The 18,276-nt window shown below is 45.9% G+C and overlaps 1 protein-coding gene across 6 annotated transcripts in view; it reads left to right on the forward strand.

Moving 5' to 3' along the window:
- The first annotated feature begins 885 nt into the window (after positions 1-885).
- Positions 886-18,276, forward strand: part of FCRL5 (Fc receptor like 5) — a 32,456-nt gene continuing 15,065 nt past the window's right edge. For 3 of the 6 annotated variants that reach the window (XM_045086659.1, XM_045086661.1, XM_045086660.1), the window contains exons 1-6: positions 886-1,049; positions 10,045-10,065; positions 11,232-11,471; positions 13,411-13,665; positions 13,890-14,228; positions 15,707-15,985. In XM_045086659.1, coding sequence (XP_044942594.1) covers positions 1,019-1,049; positions 10,045-10,065; positions 11,232-11,471; positions 13,411-13,665; positions 13,890-14,228; positions 15,707-15,985 — 1,165 coding nt within the window. In that variant the 5' untranslated portion in view covers positions 886-1,018. The remainder of the gene's footprint in view (positions 1,050-10,044; positions 10,066-11,231; positions 11,472-13,410; positions 13,666-13,889; positions 14,229-15,706; positions 15,986-18,276) is intronic. The other 3 variants (XM_013047530.2, XM_045086662.1, XM_045086663.1) reach the window with 3 other exon arrangements.

Here is an 18,276-nt window from a genome sequence, read left to right on the forward strand (position 1 = left end):
CACATTTGAGGTCCTCCTGCTGGACTAAGATGGATCAACCTCTACTTTCCCTGATATGCTTTTCTGGTCTCTGAGCACAGCAGGTGGGAGGAAGCACAGTATACGTAAAACGATGTGCATTTGTAGATGTGAACGGTCCCCTTAGGAGACCAGGGTATAACCTTGAGAAAGGGGTAAAAGATGTTATTTGAAAGGAAGAAACTGGGACTCCTCACGGTACTAATGTCTTCAGGATCTTTGTTGACCAGGATGGAAACTTGACCTAAAAAGTTCTAAAAGCAATACACATACATAGTAATTTTTTTTTTAAATCAAACAGTATAAAAAGACATAAAATGAGTATTTCCTTCCCCATCCACAGTTCTTTAAATGTAACTACTATGTTAGGTACAGTTTCCAGGAAGAAAGAAAAGTCTATCTCTATCGGTTGATACACACATGCATTCCATTTTCCCATGGACGCCACGGGGACCACAGTTCGTGTATCAGGCCCCTCCTCACGTCTTCCTCTTCCCACTAGCCGGGGGGGGGGGGGGGTTGTTGCCTGATGATCCCTGCGGGTTGGCCTCATCCATAACGGCTACATTGCATACTGTTGTAACGATGTATCAGAATATTTGCAAGCAGTCCCACATTCGTGATCTTTCCCGTGTTTGCAGTGCTTGGGCAATTCTGGATGGCGCTACCATAAACATTCTCTTCGACAACGCACGCATACTTTCCTCAAGGTGATTTCTCAGCGTTAGAAGTGCGGGGACGAGGGTATGTGCTTTTTAAAAACCCTAGCATTATTTCCTCACTTTGATCACAGGGCAGGAAAATTTGATTAGTAGTTAAAAATGGGTACTTCCACTTCCTTTTTTCTAATTCACTGAGGCATCTTGCTCTCTGCAAAAGAAATTTTTCAGATGTGCTCCTTGAGGCTGCTGGGCGGTGTCCTACTCTCAGATCAAAACCAACCCTGTTACTCCTGAGAAAACCGCTCTTTCGGTCTCAGCCCTGGGCAGGCCAGGCCTTCATGCTGCTGTGGGTGTCAGTGCTGGTCCTGGGTGAGTAGAACTTCTCAATGGGGTCCCCAGGTAGGGCAGGGACAGCCTCTCTCCCACCCTGGGCCTGGTCCTTCTTACAGCTCAGACATTCTTTCCTGTGCGGGGGGATTATATTCTCGGGATTCACCGTCCAGTTCAGCGGTTTCTCCCTCGAGGCTGAAGGAGTGGTCAGAGCAGGGATAAACCTTCAGTCCTACAGAGGAGGAAGCCTCGTGACCCCAACAGTTAAGGTCCTAGCCATTGTTTTTCTACAATAAATATTGCTTCAAGAAGTCCAGAAAACGTATGCCGTTCGCTTGTTCCTATTGCCTTATTTCCAGAAGACCTTCCTTTTCTCTCTGCAAAGGACATATACTTACTGCTTGTATGACAAGCCCAGGTCCTGGTCCTGGGCAGGGGAGGGCACTGTCTCTACCACAAAAGATGTCTCCTTCCCTGTACTCGAATGCAAACCACAGCAGTGATGGGAGGGACCCAGAGGGGAGGTACGGAAGGCACGAGGAAAACCTAAGGCAGGCTACAGGCTTTTTCCAGGCTTATTGACATGTAATCGACAAATAAAAATTGTGCACACTTAAGATGTAAAAGGTGACATTTTGATATAATATATTATTAATATAAGTACCCTGATTGAGCTAATCAACATTTCCATCTTTTCACTTCACCTTTTGTGCGTGTTTGGTAAGAACTCTCAGAACCTACTCTCCCTGCAAATTTCAAGTATACCTGACGATTAACTGCAATCATCACTGTGCATTAGATCTCCAGAACTTACTTATCTTGTCAACGAAAGTTTGTTTCTTTTGACCCACATCTCCCCGTTCCCCACCACCTGGAAAACACCAGTTTATCCTTTGCTTCTGTGTCAACTTTAGGTTCCACATGCAGTGGGGTCATGCAGTATTCCCCTGGATCTGGCTAATTTCACTGACCTGAGTGTCCTCCGCGTTCATCCACGTTGTCACATCAGCAGGATTTCCTTTTTTGAGGCTGAATAATACTTCATGGCGTATCTGTGCCATGTTGTCCTTATACTCATCGGAGGGCAGATATTTAAAATGTTTCCATATACTGGCTACTGTAGAGAACGGGGCAGTGAACACAGGAGGGCAGGTGTCTCTGGGAGATACTAGTATCATTTCCTTTGGATGGGTATCATTTCCTTTGCTCGGTCATATGGTAGTTTTATTTTTAAATGTTTGAAGAACCTTCATGCTGTTTTTGCACAATAGCTACTCCAAGTACATTCCCACCAACAGCACCGAAGACTTCTTTACTCCGCTTCCTAGACAATGCTTGTTATCTTCTGTCTTTGTGATAATAATCGATCTGACAGGCGTGAGGTGATGTCTCATTGTGGCTTTTGATGTGCATCTCCCTGATGATGAGTGATGTGGAGCATCTTTTCATATACTTCTTGGCCATTTGTATATCTTCCGTTGAGAATATCAGTTCAGGTCCTTACCTGTTTTGTTTTGGGTTGTTTTTTGTTTTTGTTTTTGTTTTTTTAAAGTATTTATTTATTTGACAGAGAGAGACCACAAGTAGGCAGAGAGGCAGGCAGGAGGGGGCGGGAAGCAGGCTTCCCGCTGAGCAGAGAGCCCGATGCGGGGCCTGATCTCAGGGCCCTGAGACCATGACCTGAGCCGGAGGCAGAGGTTTCAACCCACTGAGCCACCCAGGCGCCCTCCTTACCTGTTTCTTAATGAGTCTGTTTTCTTGCTGATTTGTTAGAATTCCTTATACATGCTAGATATTAAGCCCCCTTATCAGATAAATGGCTTACAAATATTTTCTCCCATTCTGCTAGTTACCTCTTCATGCTGTTGACTATTTTCTTTGCTGTGCATAAGCTTTTTATTTTGATGCAATCCCATTTGTCTATTTTTCTTTTGTTCCCTGTGCTTGTATGTGAGTCAATATATTCAAGTTTCTTTTTGTACATGGTGAGATATAAGGGCCCAATTTTTTTCTTCATGTGAATATTCAGTTGGACCAGCACATTATACAAAAGACTATGCTTTCCCCACTGTGTGTTCGAAGCACTCTTGAAGACCAGTCGACTGTAAATGTATGGATTTATTTCTGGGTCCTTGATTCTGTTTCATTGCTCTCTATGTCTGCTTTCATGGCCGTTTTAGGTTACTACCGTTTTGTAATACAGTTTGAGGTCGAGAAGTACGATGTCTCCAGTTTGGTTTTCATTCCGTATTGCCTTGAATCTTAGAGTCTTCTGCAGCTCCATATAGATTTTGGGATTCTTTTTCCGAGTTCTGTGAAGAAGTGCCATTGGAACTTTGATAGAGATTACATTGAATCTGTAGATTGCTTTGTGTAATATGAACATTTTAACGTATTAGTCGTTCCAAGCCATAAACCCAGGATGTCTTTATATTTATTTGTGTTTTCTCTCATTTCTTTCATTGTTTTGTAGTTTTCAGTATAGAGATTGTTCACCTCCTTGGTTAAATTTATTCCTAAATATTTTATTCTTGTTGATGTTATTGTAAGTAGGATTGTTTCCCTGTTTGCTTTTTCAAACAGGGAAATGTATGGAAATGTAACTCATTTTTGTGCATTGACTGTGTGTCCTTCAGCTGTACTGAAAGTGTTTTTTAGTTCCAACAGTTTTTTGGCAGAACCTTTAGGGTTTTCTATATATAGGATAATACCATCTGCGAACAGACCACTTTACTTCTTCCTTTCTGATTCGGATGTCTTTTAGTTCTTTTTCTTGCCTAATTACTCTGGCTAGGACTTCCAGCACTATACTGAATAGAAGCAGCGAGAGAGAGCATTCTTGCCCTGTTCCTGATCTGAAAGGAAAAGCTTTAGCTTGTCACCATTGACTATGATGTGAGTTGTGGATTTGTCATATAAAGAGATAATTTCTTTCTAGACATAATTTGTTGAGTTCTTTTTTATCATGAAAGTAGGTTGAATTTTGTGAAATGTTTTTATGCATCTATTGAGATAATTGTTAGATTTTTACCCTTCCTTCTGCTAATTTAGCATATTATTGCCTTGCACAAGTTGGATCAACCCGGGGTAAATTCCACATGACCCTTTCACTACACTGTTGAACTCAGTTGCTTAACATTTCATGTTAGGATTTTTTTAGATCTTAAAATTTTTTAGATGCTTATCAGAGATATTGGCCTGCAATTTTGTTTTCTTGTCATGTGCTTGTTTGGCTGATCACAGGCAGTCTGTTTAGAAGTGTCCTGTCCTCTTCGGTCCTTTGGAAGAGTTTGAGAGGGTTGGAGTTAAATTTTTAAATGTTTGGTAGAATTCGCCAGCGAAGTCATCTGATTCTGGACTGTTGTTTTTGTTGTTGCTGTTGTTGTTGTTGTTTTAAGATTTATTTATTTGAGGGAGAGAGAATGTGAGTCAGGGGAGAGGCAGAGGGAGGGGAGAGAATCTCAAGCAGACTCGCCATTGAGGGCAGAGCCTGGCACGGGCTTGATCTCATGACCCTGAGACCATGACCTGAGCAGAAACCAAGAGTCAGATGCTTAACCCACGGAGCCACCCAGGCACCCCTTTGTTGTGTGTGGTGTTGACTAACAGGTAAATCTCCTTCCTTGTTATCAGTCTGCTCAGATTTTCTATTTCTCCATGATCCAATCTTAGTATGTTGTATTAGTTCTAGAAATTTATTGATTTCTTCTAAGTTTTCCAATTTGTTGGTGTATACTGCTCATAGTAGTCTGTTTATATTTCTGTGGTATCGGTGACGCCTCCGCTTTCATTTCTGATTTTATTGGAGTCTTCTCTCTTTTTTTCTTGGTCTATCTTAAGATTTGTCAATGTATCTTTTTTTAAAAAATAGCTCTAGTTTTGTTCTTTTCTATTTTTTTAAATTTTCTATTTGATTTATTTCTGCCCTAATTTTCATTATTTCATTTCTTCTGCCAACGTTGGGCTTCCTGAGTTGTAAAGTTGGGTTTTTACTTGGGAGCTTTATCTTTTTCTTAAAGTAGGCATTAATCACTATTAACTTTTCTCCTCGAATCTCTTTGCTGTAGTCCGTAAGTCTTAAGATGTGGTGTTTCCATTTTTGTTTCGCTCAAGATATTTTCTGATTTTCCTTTCAATTTCTTCCTTGACCCACAGAGTGCTCAGGAGTATGTTGCTTCGCTTTCATTATTTCCAGTTTCACCCATTCATGATTTCTAATTTCACACCATTATGGTCAGAAAACACAATCTTCTTATGGTTGAGACTTGTTTTGTGACCTAATATATAGTCTATGCTGGAGAATGTTTCGTGTTCACTTGAGAAGAATGTGTGTTCTGGTGCTGTCGGATACAATGTTCTATATATGTGCATTAGTTTTACATATTAGATACCTACACCCTTTGGTCTAGAGTATTGTACAAGCCTGCCATTTCCTTTATTGATTTTCTGTCAGAATAATATATCCACTGTTGAAAGTGGGTTATTCAAGTCCCCTACTATTATTGTATTGTTACCTATTTCTTATTTCAGTTCTGTTGTTTTATATATTTAGGTGCTTTCATAAAGGGTGCACATATATTGTATATCCTCTTGATGAATTACTAACCTTATCATTGCATAGTAACTTTGTTTCTTGTTACAATTTTTGAATTAAAATTTATTTTGTCCGGTAAAAGTAGAGTCATTCTTGCTGTCTTTTTGTTACCATACCCATGGAATATATTTTCCATCCTTTTACTTTGAGCCTATGTGTGCCCTTAAATCTAAAATGAAACTCTTGTAGGCGGCATATAGTTGTGTTGTGTTTATTCATTCAGCTGACCTGTGTTTTTTATTTGAAAATTTAATCTTTTAAAATTAAAAGTATTTATTTATAGGTAAGGATTATGATTGTCATTATTTCATTGTTTTCTGGCTATTTTGCAGTTCCTTTTTTTCTTTCTTTCTTTCTTCCTCTCCTGCTTTCTTCCTTTGTGATTTGATGATTTTTTTTTTTTTGTAGTGGCGTGCTTTGATTACTCTCTTTTTATCTGTTGTGTATTTATTATAGTTTTTTTCTTTGTGATTACCATGAGGCTCATAGAAAGCCATCATCAATGATATTAGTATCCTTAGTATCCCTGTAGAAGAGCCCAGAGAGAACTCTCTCACCGTTCTCGCCCGTTACATGAGAAGATGGCCATCTATGACGAAGTGTGCCCTCCCCAGAAAGGAATCTGCTGATGCATTGATATGGGACTTTCCAGCCTCCAGAAGGGAAGGAAAGGAATCTGCTGATGCCAGAAAGGAAACTGCTGATGCATTGATATGGCACTTTCCAGCCTCCAGTGAGAAATAAATTTCTGTTGTTCATAGCCACTCGCTATGGTATTTTTATCATAGCAGACTGAATGGACTAAGATACTGTATTTAGAGTATTCTGAATTTGACAATGTATTTACCTTCACCAGGGAGTTTTATACTTCTGTGTGTTTTTATGTCCCTAATTAGTGTCTTTTCTTTAGTGTTCTTGAAGAACTCCTTTTTGCTTTTCTTGTAAGGTGGGTCTAGTGATGGTTAATTCCCCAGCTTTTGTTTGTCTTGGAAAGTCTTTATCTCTTCTTCATTTTTGAAGGACAGGTTTGTTAGGCATAGTATTTTGATTGATAGTGTTTTTTTCTTTCAAAGTTTTGAATATATCATCCAACTCTTCCCTGGCCTACAATATTGCTAAAGAAATCCACGATAAATCTTATGGGGGGTTCTTTGTATGAGATTCCATAATGAGTCATTTTTCTCAATACCCATTTGTCTTCCCAGATTCAGGAAGTTGTCTGTCATTATTTCTTTAAATAATCTTTCTGCCTTTGTTGTCTGCTCCTTCTGGGACTTCAATAATATGTATATAGATTCACTTTTTGTTATTCCATAAGTCACTTGAGCATTTTTTCACTTTCACTTTCTCTCTTTTCTTTAGGTTCTTCTAACCAGATAATTTCAAATACCCTGTCTTTAATTTTGCTTATTCTTTCTCCTGAATGATCAGTTATGGTATTGAAAGTCTCTATTGAGTTTTTCAGTTTGGTTATTTTATTCTTTAGTGCCAAGATTTCTGCTTGAGTCTTTTTGTTTTCTATTTATTTCTTAAACTTCAGGTTTTGTTTATGTATTACTTCCCTGATTTCATTTCATTGTGTCCACTTATAGCTCATTGAGCTTAAGACTATTATTTTTAATTCTTTGTCAAGCAGTTCATGGATCTCCTTTTCTCTAGGGTCAGTTCCTCGAGCTTCATTAATTTCCATTGATGTTGTCATATTTGCCTGACCCTTCATTATCTGTGTAACTTTGCACTGGCGTCTGTTTATTTAGAAGAACAGATAACTTTTCAGTATGGTTTTGGCAGGTAAATACCATCTGTTGCTTCCCTGGACTTATGGGACTGCCTCCAGGATCATGGTTGCATAGGGCTGGAGCTGGGTCTCATGGCCATTTCTGGGCCTGCAGTTGGGCCCACAGTTGTCAAACCTCTTACCAGGGGAATGAATGGGTGTGACTTCTGCTGGGTTCCTGAGTATTCTCCCAGTGGGTTCTTAGCTGGATGATCAAGACTACCTCTAGACTGCAGTAAAGTGGGACTGGAGCTGGGTCACAGGACTGCCTCAGCAATAACAGTCAAGTGTGAGATCAGTGGGCCTGCTCCTGGGGCCTGGGTGAAGATGGTTCCTCTTGGGTCCCTTAGCAATAGGATCTAGAGGCGAGACCATGGACAAACTGGACTGGAGTTGAGTCCACGAAAGATGAAGTAGCTCTAGGTATGCAGGTGGGTTCATAGTCAGTGAGTCTTCACCCAGGGCATGTGCCTGCCTTCTCAAAGTGATCCTCCTTGGTCTGGGGCTCCAGTGGGATTTTGCGATTTCCTATCTAGCTCTTAAAGCCCCTCACTTTTTTCTGTGGATGGCTCCAAAATATGTTTGTCTGTGGGAGACACAGGCTACAGACCTCCTATTCCATCATCTTGCTCCTGCATTTCTGGTACTTGACATTCTAATTGCACCTGTGGGTGTGGTTCAGTTTCTATCAATTCACACATATAAATGGGTTTGTTTTTACCAAAGTTGAAATTATTAGAATAAAATATATTTATTCATATATTTTTTAAAAATTTAGTAACATTTAATTATAGCACTGCACTAGGTGCTGAAAATGATGAGAAAGCTTGGGAAGTAGCATTTCTGTGCTTAGAAAGCTTATGATATAAAAGGCCCTCCAGCCAGTCCAGTGTACAAGAAACATCCATCTAACAAGATCCCAGTTAAATGATTGTCCAAATTTACCAGTGATGGTGCAAACAAATAATAAACTATATGCCAAGTAGTTGGTAATGACTTCATGAGACAGAGGGAGAGTAGGAGCTGGAGGGGGCAGGGATGGAGCAGAAAAAAGACCCCATGAAAGCTGCATGAAACACTCCAGAAATAGGAAGCACATCCCAGTGTCGTACCAACACAAAAAGACAGGATCTTCCAGAAGCACATGCTTTGGGACAAAATAATATGTGTTCAAACAGAGGTTCAAAACTTCATTCTGCTACCTACTAGGTGCTTAGACCAGTTTATGGCCTATAAATGGGGATAATCATAGAACTTACTTGATAAGGATATTGACAAGATTTCATGAAATAATAGATGTGGAAGTCTACCACATAGGAAACACTCAGAAAAGTTTTAGCTACATTTAAAACAACACAAGTTCCATGGTGGCCAAGATATTTGGGTAATGACAAATAATCCATTGTTCTCTATAAAAACACTTAGGCTTGGATTACTTCTCCATCACCCTCTTATGGAGAGGGATAATATCTCTCTTGCCTACTGATAGATTTCCTTTGCCCTATCTAGTCCCTGGCATATAGTTGACATTTCAGAAATTTGTGTTGAGTAAACCAAATCTGTCCCTCACCTGAGATGTCTAAGCGATTTATAAATTTGCCAATTTTTCCTCCTCTTTCTATTACCCATTTCTCAAGACTTAATCCTCCTATCTCTATTTACTGACCTAGTTAATTAATTTTTACTCAATAAGTAAATATTCTATAAACATTTATGGAATCTCTCTTATATGCCAGGCACGGTTATAGGTTGGTGGGGGGCATATGATGAATATAAAAAGTTCCTGCTCTCACAGAACTTCTTTTCCAGAGAAGGGAAAGTAAAGTAAACAAAAGAAAAAATTTTGGATAAACACTCTGAAGAAAATTAAACATTACTATCTCTTCTCCTGACTTCTAATCAGTCTCTCTGCTTCACATCTGTTCTCACTGACGTCTACCCACTGTCACAATGTTCCATCTAAGTTTCAAATTCTAACCTTGTCACACTCTACTTGAAGACTTTCCATGCCTCTTGGTTATAATAATAAAACTGCATCTTTCATAATAAAGCCCTAGCTACTTCGCCCATGACATGAGCCATGCGTTCCTCTCTCACCTGACTCCCCCTCAATCCCTACCTTCCAGAACTCCACCCTAACCCCTGAACACCAGCGCTCTTTCTTCACTTCTGTGCCCTTTCTGCCTCTATTACTCTCTCCATCACCTCTTGCCATGCACTGACATCTTTGCCTGGCTGAATCCTATGTGTTCATTCATTTTTCTCAAGCATCTCAGTGTCAGGTATCTGTCATAGCCCGCCCCTCCCCCCCATCACACACTCACACATACCCCCCACACTGGCAGGGATGGTCCTTCGGCCCAGAAGCTGCTCTGTGTGTACTTCTATTGTACTTACATTCTATATTATAATTATGTAATTTTGCTTCATGTTTCTGCTTCCACCTTCTGTCAACGGCTTACCAGAAGGCACCATTTTTTGCTCATCTTAGAAGTCTAAGCACAATAACTAGTAGACAGAGAGACATTTGACAAATGTCTATTAATTTTTTAAAAAAATGAATTTCTAATGAAGGAAATAATAAATGGATAGGAAAAAGAAACTGGGATTACTTTTGAAAACTTTTGGTCTGTGTTCATCTCTGGCTTTTTTTTTTTTTTCAGCTCCTATCAGTGGACAATTTGGTGAGTTCTCCTTTCTTTTGCTCTTCAGTGTCCCTGGATAAGAGTGTCTCCCTAATAAAGATGAGACATTTACTTGCTGAGGCCAGAAAGGATGTGAAAGTTTTCTGCGGTCTATTGGCATCCTCCAAGGGTTAGGATAGCCTCGTGGCTACCCCTCTGACTCTCCCTGGAAGAACTGACAAATGCACGAGCAGCTCCTGGCCTTTGGTAGGCCCTGCACTTACCCCTGTTGCCAATGGAACCCACTTCACCAGGCAGGACATTTTCAACTCCATGGTAAACATGCAGGACTTGGGGTTTCTCCAATCAGCAAACTAGAAAATCTTATCTGATAACATCACACTGTGAAGATACCAGCATGAATATTACATTCTTTATAGTTTTAGAAGTAAAATCCTCCGGGAAATGTGTGGAGAACAGAAGAACACCCCAAAATCGGGCCCTTAAAGGAAGAAATGCAAAAAAGAAGACATTGGGGGAGAAGAAATAATATCGGTTTCACCCATTTTCCTAGTTCTGACTTCCATTGTCTTGGGTCAGACAGTGGCCCATGAATAGCAAGGAAGACCTACATCCTCTCTTGTCCAAAATCAGCTGACCTGGGGTTTCATCCTTGTCTGGACCACCTCTGGGTTCCAGTGAATGACTTGTCCATGCCTTGCTCTCACACAATTAGTTATGGTGAGAGTTTCTGGGCATCTGAATCATCATCTATCAAATGAAGATGTTAAAAAGGTTAATCTCCCAAGCCTTACTCAGGGTTAAATCTTCAGAAAATATGATTGATCCTTTTAGGAAAGTACAAACCTGTGATTTACCCAATTCCTTGGGAGGTTCTTATGAGTTGGTGAGCATGATGAAGTAATGGGGCAGGGGTGGCTTTCTCTAGGATCCACACCAGACTAACTAGCCATTTCTCCCACTGGCATTTGTCAGTAAATCCTGCTGGTGTTGCCTTCTTGAAATAATTTTGCTCATTGTCATCCCTGAGCAACCATTCTCCCCTGGGGGCTCCAGTAGACAAATGGCCTTGAGCAATCACTGACCTTCCCAGATGGCTTCCTTGGGTATTCTCCAAATCCTGGTCTTTGGGTCTGTACCACAAAGATGAATGCACTGGGGACCACAGGGGTCTCTATCTCAGACTCTGTCTCTTCTTTCCTCAGCACCTGTATCCAAACCCGTGATTTCTCTCCAACCTCCATGGACTGTCATCTTCGAAGGACAGGCAGTGACTCTGACTTGCCATGTAGCAGAGGACAAAAAATGGTACCGGTGGTACCTTGGGACAAAAATCCTACGTGAAATCCCATCAAACACCCTCCAGGTCCAGGATTCTGGAGAGTACAAATGCGAGATACAGGGCTCGCCCCAAAGTGATGGTGTGAGCTTGACTTTTTCACCAGGTGAGAAAAGAGTGAAAGAAATAAAAACTTTGGGAAGCATATAGTTATGCAGAACCAAAATCTATACATAGGACCCAGGTAAAAAGAGAATTTTTAGAAATGTTTATTTAAATTCAATGTAGTTAGCTTATGTAATATTGTTGACTTCAGGGGTAGATTTCCGTGCCTCACCAGCTGCAGGTAACACGCAGTGCTCACGACATCAAGGGTCCTCCTCAATGCCCATCCCCCGGGTACTCCTTCCCCCCAGCCACCCCCGTTTGTTCCTAAACTTCAGCATCGCTTATGGTTCGCCTCCCTCTCTTCTTTCATCTTATTTTATGTTTTCTTCCCTTCCGCTACGTTCATCTGTTCTGTTCCTTAATTCCCACATATGCATTTGTCTTTCTCTGACTGGCTTATTTCATTTAGCCTGATAGCCTCTAGTTCCATCCACATCATTGCAAATGGCAAGGTTTCATTCTTTTTGGTGGCTGAGTAATATTCCATTCCAATACCACATCTTCGTTATCCGTTCATCTGTCAATGGACATCTGGGCTCTTTCCATGTTTTAGCTACTGTGGACATTGCTGCTATAAACTTTGGAGTGTGTGTGACTTAGGTAAAAGGAAATTTGAAAAGAAATTTATTTGAATAGTTTCTGAATCTATGTGTAATTTTAAGCTTATAGGATTACTTGGAAGGGCGCCTGGGTGGCCCAGTTGGTTAAGCATCTGCCTTCCACTCAGGTCATGACTCCAGGGTCCTGGGATCGAGTCCTGCATTGGGCTCCTTGCTCCGGGGGGAGTCTGCTTCTCCCTCTCCTTCTGCAGCTCCCCTACTCATGCTCTCTCTCTCTCTCTTTTTCTCTCTCAGATAAACAAAATCTTTTTTTAAAAAAGATTTACTTGGAATAATAGGCAGCATGAGAATTTTTCAGATAGATAGACAGGCAGACAGATAGAGGTACAGCTGACCCATGAACAACATGGGTGTGACTTGCACAGATCCACTTACCTGCAGGTTTTTTTGGGGGGCGGGGGGTTTGTTTGGTTTTGTTATAGGACAGAGCTATAAATGTATTTCCCTCTCGTTTCGTTATAAGAATATAGTCTGTAATACAGAGAACATACAAAATACATGTCCGTTGACCATTCATGTTGTCACTAAGGTTTCTGGCACAGGTGGCTATGAGTAGTTGGGTTCTGGAGGAGTCAAAAGTTATACTCTGATTTTCCACTGCGTGGAGGATCCGTGCCCACCCCCACATTGTGCAAGGGTCAACCGTATATAGAAAGCAAGGGACAAGGAAGAAACATCTCTCTTTTTTTTTCCTGTGCCCTAAGGCCACCTGTCTGGAATTTGAAGCAGTTATAATGCTGTTTCTTTCGCAAACAAGGAAGCAGTGTGGTAGTAACAAGGAGCAAATTAGATGCTTGTCCTCTTTGAAGTGGCAATTGCCCTCCTCGGAATTGACCTTCTGAAATCATAGATATGCACCCCCCAAACGGAAGGAACTCAAATGGTAAAGAAGGAAACTCCCTAAGTAAATCACATCATGTCACAGTGAGGGAAAACTTGAAGGCCATTAGAGGTCAGGTTCGGTCAAGAGATTGACGGCAAAGTGTTCACAGCACAGAGAGTGAAAGAACAAGTTAGGAAAGACACACACTATTCCGATGTCCTGAAGCGAGCACAGCACACCCCGACTCTCCCGAACTGGCCCGCGGAGAAGAGCACCAGAAGAGTGCACGCCTGAGAGAAGATTGTGACTTACGTTTCTGCTTTCCAAGTTGACTGGGGCGTATGTGCTCATTTTAAATCAGGACGAAAGGAATTGTAATTACTGTATGCTTTCTTTTCCCCATCCCCTACCCTATAAAACCTGTTTGGAATAATAATGACAGGAAGGGAGAATCCGTGGACGGCCCCCAACGGCCATCCTGGTGTCTCCTACAGCTGAGCTGATCCTGCAGGCTCCCTCGTCCGTGTTTGAAGGTGACTCTCTGACTCTGACGTGCCAAGAAAAGCCAGGTTTATCCCTGAAGACCAGGACCCTGTACAAGAATGACAATAAGCTGATAGACCTTGGTAAAAAATCCAGCTTCCACATCAACCACGCAGGTCTGAAGGATAATGGAGAATATCGCTGTTTTGGATCTGAGACCCATGGTCGTGCTTTTTCGTCAGACGCAGTCAGAATCCAAATCCAAGGTAAAGCCTTTGTCATTTGTGAGGAGGGCTCCTGGGAAGGAAGGTCCCTGAGGTGGTCGAGGAGGAGAAGGGTGAGCTGGGGCATCACCAAACCTCAGGGCTCGTTCCCGCAAGCATCAGAGAGAGTGCAAGCGTGCTTTGCGCTGAAGAGCACGGGGGTCGTGGCGCCCCCTCTTTGTTCCCTCTGCTCTCGGCGGCCGCAGACAAGCTGTGCTTCTCTCCAGAGCTGCTCCAGGCCTCACTGCTCTGGGGCCTGTTGGGATTCTTCTCTCCAGAGCTGTTTCCACGACCCATACTGAGGGCCAACCCCTCCTCGCCCAACCCCGGGGAACCAGTGATCCTGACCTGTGAGACCCAGCTCGCCCCTCAGAAGTCAGATGTCCGACTCTGGTTCCAATTCTTCAGAGATTACCGGCACTTGGGGTCAGGCTGGAAGGGATCTCTGAGAACCTCAATACCCTCCGTCGTGGGGAATGAAGACCCATCGCATTACTGGTGTGAGGCAAAGACAGTGTCTTCCAGGGTCCGCAAAAGCAGCCAGAAACTCCAGCTGCCCGTGCGGAGTAAGTGTGGGCAGGTGCTGAGATCTGCTGGGAGGAGCCCGGCAGAGCCTCACATCAGCCCTCGGTCGCCCTCTCGGTCCGGCTCTAAAAGCCCCACCACTCCCGGCTTCAGTCCTCCTCCTGCCACCCAACCTACCTCTCCCCTTACCCGCCTCCTGCTCCCCCCCAAGTCGCCTGCTCGCGTCGGCCCAGCTGCCTGAGCGAAGCACCCCAGGCTGTTTGGCTTGCACGACAGAACCGTACTCGCTCAGAGTTCTGGGGGCTACGAGTCCAAGATCAAGGCACCAGCAGACTGGTGTCTGAAGTCAGGTTGTCCCATCACTGGCCACCATCCCCCAGTTTCCCGTTCCGCGTGTCCTCCTGCTCTCTGAGGATTCCAGCCTTATCTGATCAGGGCCCCGCATTATAGCTTCCTTTAGCCTTGATGATCCCCTCAAAGATCCCATCTCCAAATAAGCCACACGGGGGGTTAGGGCTTCAACATACGCATTTCTAGGGAACAGAGTTCTGCTGATGACACATCCCGATGTCTCCACCGGCTCTCGGATGCCTGAACACATGCCTGTCTTCTGTGGGCCTCGTGCTTTGTGCAGCCCAGGAACCAGCGCCCTCAGTGTGTCTGCAGCATCTCCACCCTTCTCCCCTCCCCCCTTCCTCTCTTTCTCTCTCTCTCCCTCCCCTTTTCTCTCCTGTCCCCCAGGGATATGGAGGTGTCTCCTTCCCAGGCATCAGTTAATTGTTGACAATAACCAATAGGCGCCCCTGGTGGGATCCAGAGGTGGGTGGGGGCGTCATGCTTACGCCAAAGATGTGGCCAGGGGTGTGGAGGCCAGCAGACCAATCTCTCCTTCACCGGTGCACTCAAGGCTGTTCGGTCAGGTGTGGCCGTGAGAGGTCATAGCTTCTACAGGGGCGTCCCTGCACGCAGGGCCAACTCCAGCGCACTCCCAAGAAGACACGGGATTCAGCGCTAGGACCAGGGCTCAGGAGACAGATCGAGGTCCTGGCGGGCTCTGGAAACAGCTGGCAGAGTGGCTGCAGACGGGCCTGTGAGCTTCTACCTAACTCTGTCCTCTTCTGGAAACAGAGGAAGTCAGGCTGGGCGCCGGGAGAACAGAGCAACAGGGGACAGGGTCTGGAAGTGTGTGCGACTCTGGTAGAAAGAAGGGTGAAGGGTGGACCCTTGAGTCCAGCCCCAGTGAGCGGAGAAGTGGAAAACAGGGGCAGAGAGGAAGACCCCTGAACCTGGGCAGGGGAAGGTCCAGGGCCCCTGGCGGGAGGAAGGATCAGGTAAGGGCCTGGAAGAAACTTCTTCCCCAAGACCATCATTGACACTGGAAGATGGGACCGAGATCGCGCAACAAGAGGGGGTCCGTGGGGCGGAGGGGCCGCAGGTGACGGAAGGGGAAAGGCGAGCTTGGACTGACCCGTGACGGACCCGCACAGGCGCACCTGCTGACTGACGTTTCTCTCCTCAGTCCCCGTGTCTCCCCCTCTCCTCACCCTCAGCCCTCCCAGCACCCAAGCTGTCGAAGGACACTGGCTGACACTTTCCTGTGAAGCCAAGACAGGCTCTTACCCGATCGAGTACCAGTTTCTTCATGAAGAAGTGGTTCTCAGGAAGACGAAGGTCACTTTTAGGGAAACGGCGACCTTCCAGCTCTATCTGAAGGCAGAGCACTCCGGGACCTACTTCTGCACCGCAGACAACGGCCTGGGTATCCGGCGCAGCCAGCCGGTGTCCCTCTCTGTCACCGGTAAGCCCTGGATGGTCAGTCCCCAACCCGGTCAGAAGCATGTCTCCACCTTCTAGAGCCTCTGCCTCTTCCTCCGCTTCCGGATGTCCTGGCTCTGGGGTCGGCTGCCCCGTCTTTGCGCATCCCACTGGCGCAGGGTAGCGACCTCCATTCCGCCCAGACCCTTGAGGAGCCAGAAGTTTTCCTCTTTCTCACCACTTGTCCTGTGACTCTCCCGCTGCCCGGTGTTCTCAGAAACTACAGAATCAGTCCCCAGGGGCTCGCAGGTGTTTCTTGTCCGCCTAACATCACATATTGATCACAATGGGGTAAGAGCCACAAAAGACACACGGCCGGCAGCAGGACGCGAGGTTCCCCACAGACGCCCCTCCTGCTCAGGCATGTGAGGACTGACAGTGTGTGCGGCCAGATGGGCTCCGGCGGTCAGGCGGGAGGCCACGCGGGGGCCTGGAGAGCCGAGGTGGCTCAGCCTGCCCACCGGCGTCAGGCCCCAAGGCCACAAAAGCGGGTGTCCACGTTACAAAATGGGTTCCGTGGAGCCTTGAGCATTGTGCTGTCCATGGAGAACAGAGTCCAGGCGCAATGCTGGGGGCGGGGACTGGAAGGTGCAGGCCCGGACCAGTGCGGAGCCCAGTCCTAGCTCAGGACCAGAGCAGACTCCCTTTCCTCGTCTGTAGAAAAAGCACAGCCAGGCCAGAGACAAGCCTGAATCCAGCCCCTCCCGCAGCAGATGCACAAAGCATTATGAGGAAATAGACCCGGGAGTCCTATGGGACCCTCAGAGGAAAGACCGGGGAGACATGGCTCTGATGTCTGGACAGCCGAGGGCATAGCCAGTGGCATCTCCGGGAGCGCCCTCCCGGGTGGAAGGCTCTGCGTGACGGCGCCTCTGCTCGCCTAAGGCAGGAGGGCCCTGGGGCCGGATTGCGCTCCACCTATGGACGCCTCAGGCCAGCCTGCGTGGCCTGGGCACACAGTTCTGGGGTCACGCAGAAGGTGTGGACTGCAATAGAGCAAGACCAGTCCAAGGGCTATGAGTACCTGGGCTGTAGGTGGGCAGAAGGAACCCCAATGTCTCCTGTGCCCTGAGAGGATTCTGGGGGAGTCTGCGCACGAGTTGACGGCTGGATAGCGTGTCATGGGAAGTGGGGAAGCACAGCAAGAGGCTGTGGCCCAGGCAGGGGCAGGTGCTGAAGGCCTGTGGGAAGGAAGGGAGTGGTCCAGGGCCAGGACCTGGGGACCCTAGAGCTTCATCCTGAAGGGAGCTCTGGGGTCTGCGAATAGTTTCGCGCTGGGAGGGTCAGTGCAGGGTCACTACAGGTGAGCATGGATGGCAGAAAAGACTGTCTGGGGAGCAGCCAGGATCAGAGCAGAGGCCCCAGAAGAGAGGCCAGTCCGGACCCCAGGCCAGCCCCGTGGAGGGGGAAAGCCCCTGAGAACCGTGGCTGGCAGAGAAGGTGCCGTGTCCGCGTGTCCCACGGAAACCAAGGGAAGAGACAGCTTGAGCAGAAGACAGGGGCCAGTTCAGGCAAAGCAGAGCTGAGAGCTGGTGAGAGGCGAGGACTGAGTCACTGCCCCTGAGTCCAGCCACAAAGCACCGAATGCAGAAGCAGGATGCAGACGAGAGCGGAGTGCTGAGCACGCCGGCTGCCTCACCACCTACAGCGACGGGCCTCAGCTTCCTCTTCCGTACCACAGGGTCCATAAGCGCGCCTGCCCCACAGGACTCTTCGGCAATTCAGTAACGGTTCGCGTGCCTGTTTGCGATCACCTAAGACAAACGCACACACACCGGGCACGCGCAAGGAAGCCCTATAGTACCATTATCATCACCGACACAGAAAACCCGCTTTATAGATCGGTGGGGATAAAAAGCAGGTCTCAATGCACACAGAAAAAGAAGTGGGAGGAAGAGAAGTGGAGACAGTAAGTGTAGCCCCGTCCTTCAGAGCTCGGTCCTCAGAACCAGGGAGAAAGGCGCCGGCGGGAAGAGCGAACACGGGCCTCGTAGTTGTGTTTGTGGATTCTCCTGCGTGCAGGGGATGGAACACATCTAAGTGGAACTTGGAAGGAGCCAGTCCAGCGAGAGCATCTGCATCTGGGACAGACAGAGGCAGCTGGACTGGCGGGGGGGACCCTCCTTGGGCAGGGGAGAGGCAAGTCTACCAGGGTCACAGGTAAGCGTGGCGCCTGGCAGCAGCAAAATAAGAAACTTCTTCCCCAAGAGCATCATGTACACTGGAAAATGGGACTGAGGTCACCTAACAAGGGGGGTGTTTGTGGAGAAGGGG

The sequence above is a fragment of the Mustela putorius genome, unplaced genomic scaffold, assembly GCF_011764305.1.
Source record: "Mustela putorius furo isolate JIRA1106 unplaced genomic scaffold, ASM1176430v1.1 tig00000997_pilon_pilon_pilon, whole genome shotgun sequence".
Taxonomy (NCBI): Eukaryota; Metazoa; Chordata; class Mammalia; order Carnivora; family Mustelidae; genus Mustela; species Mustela putorius.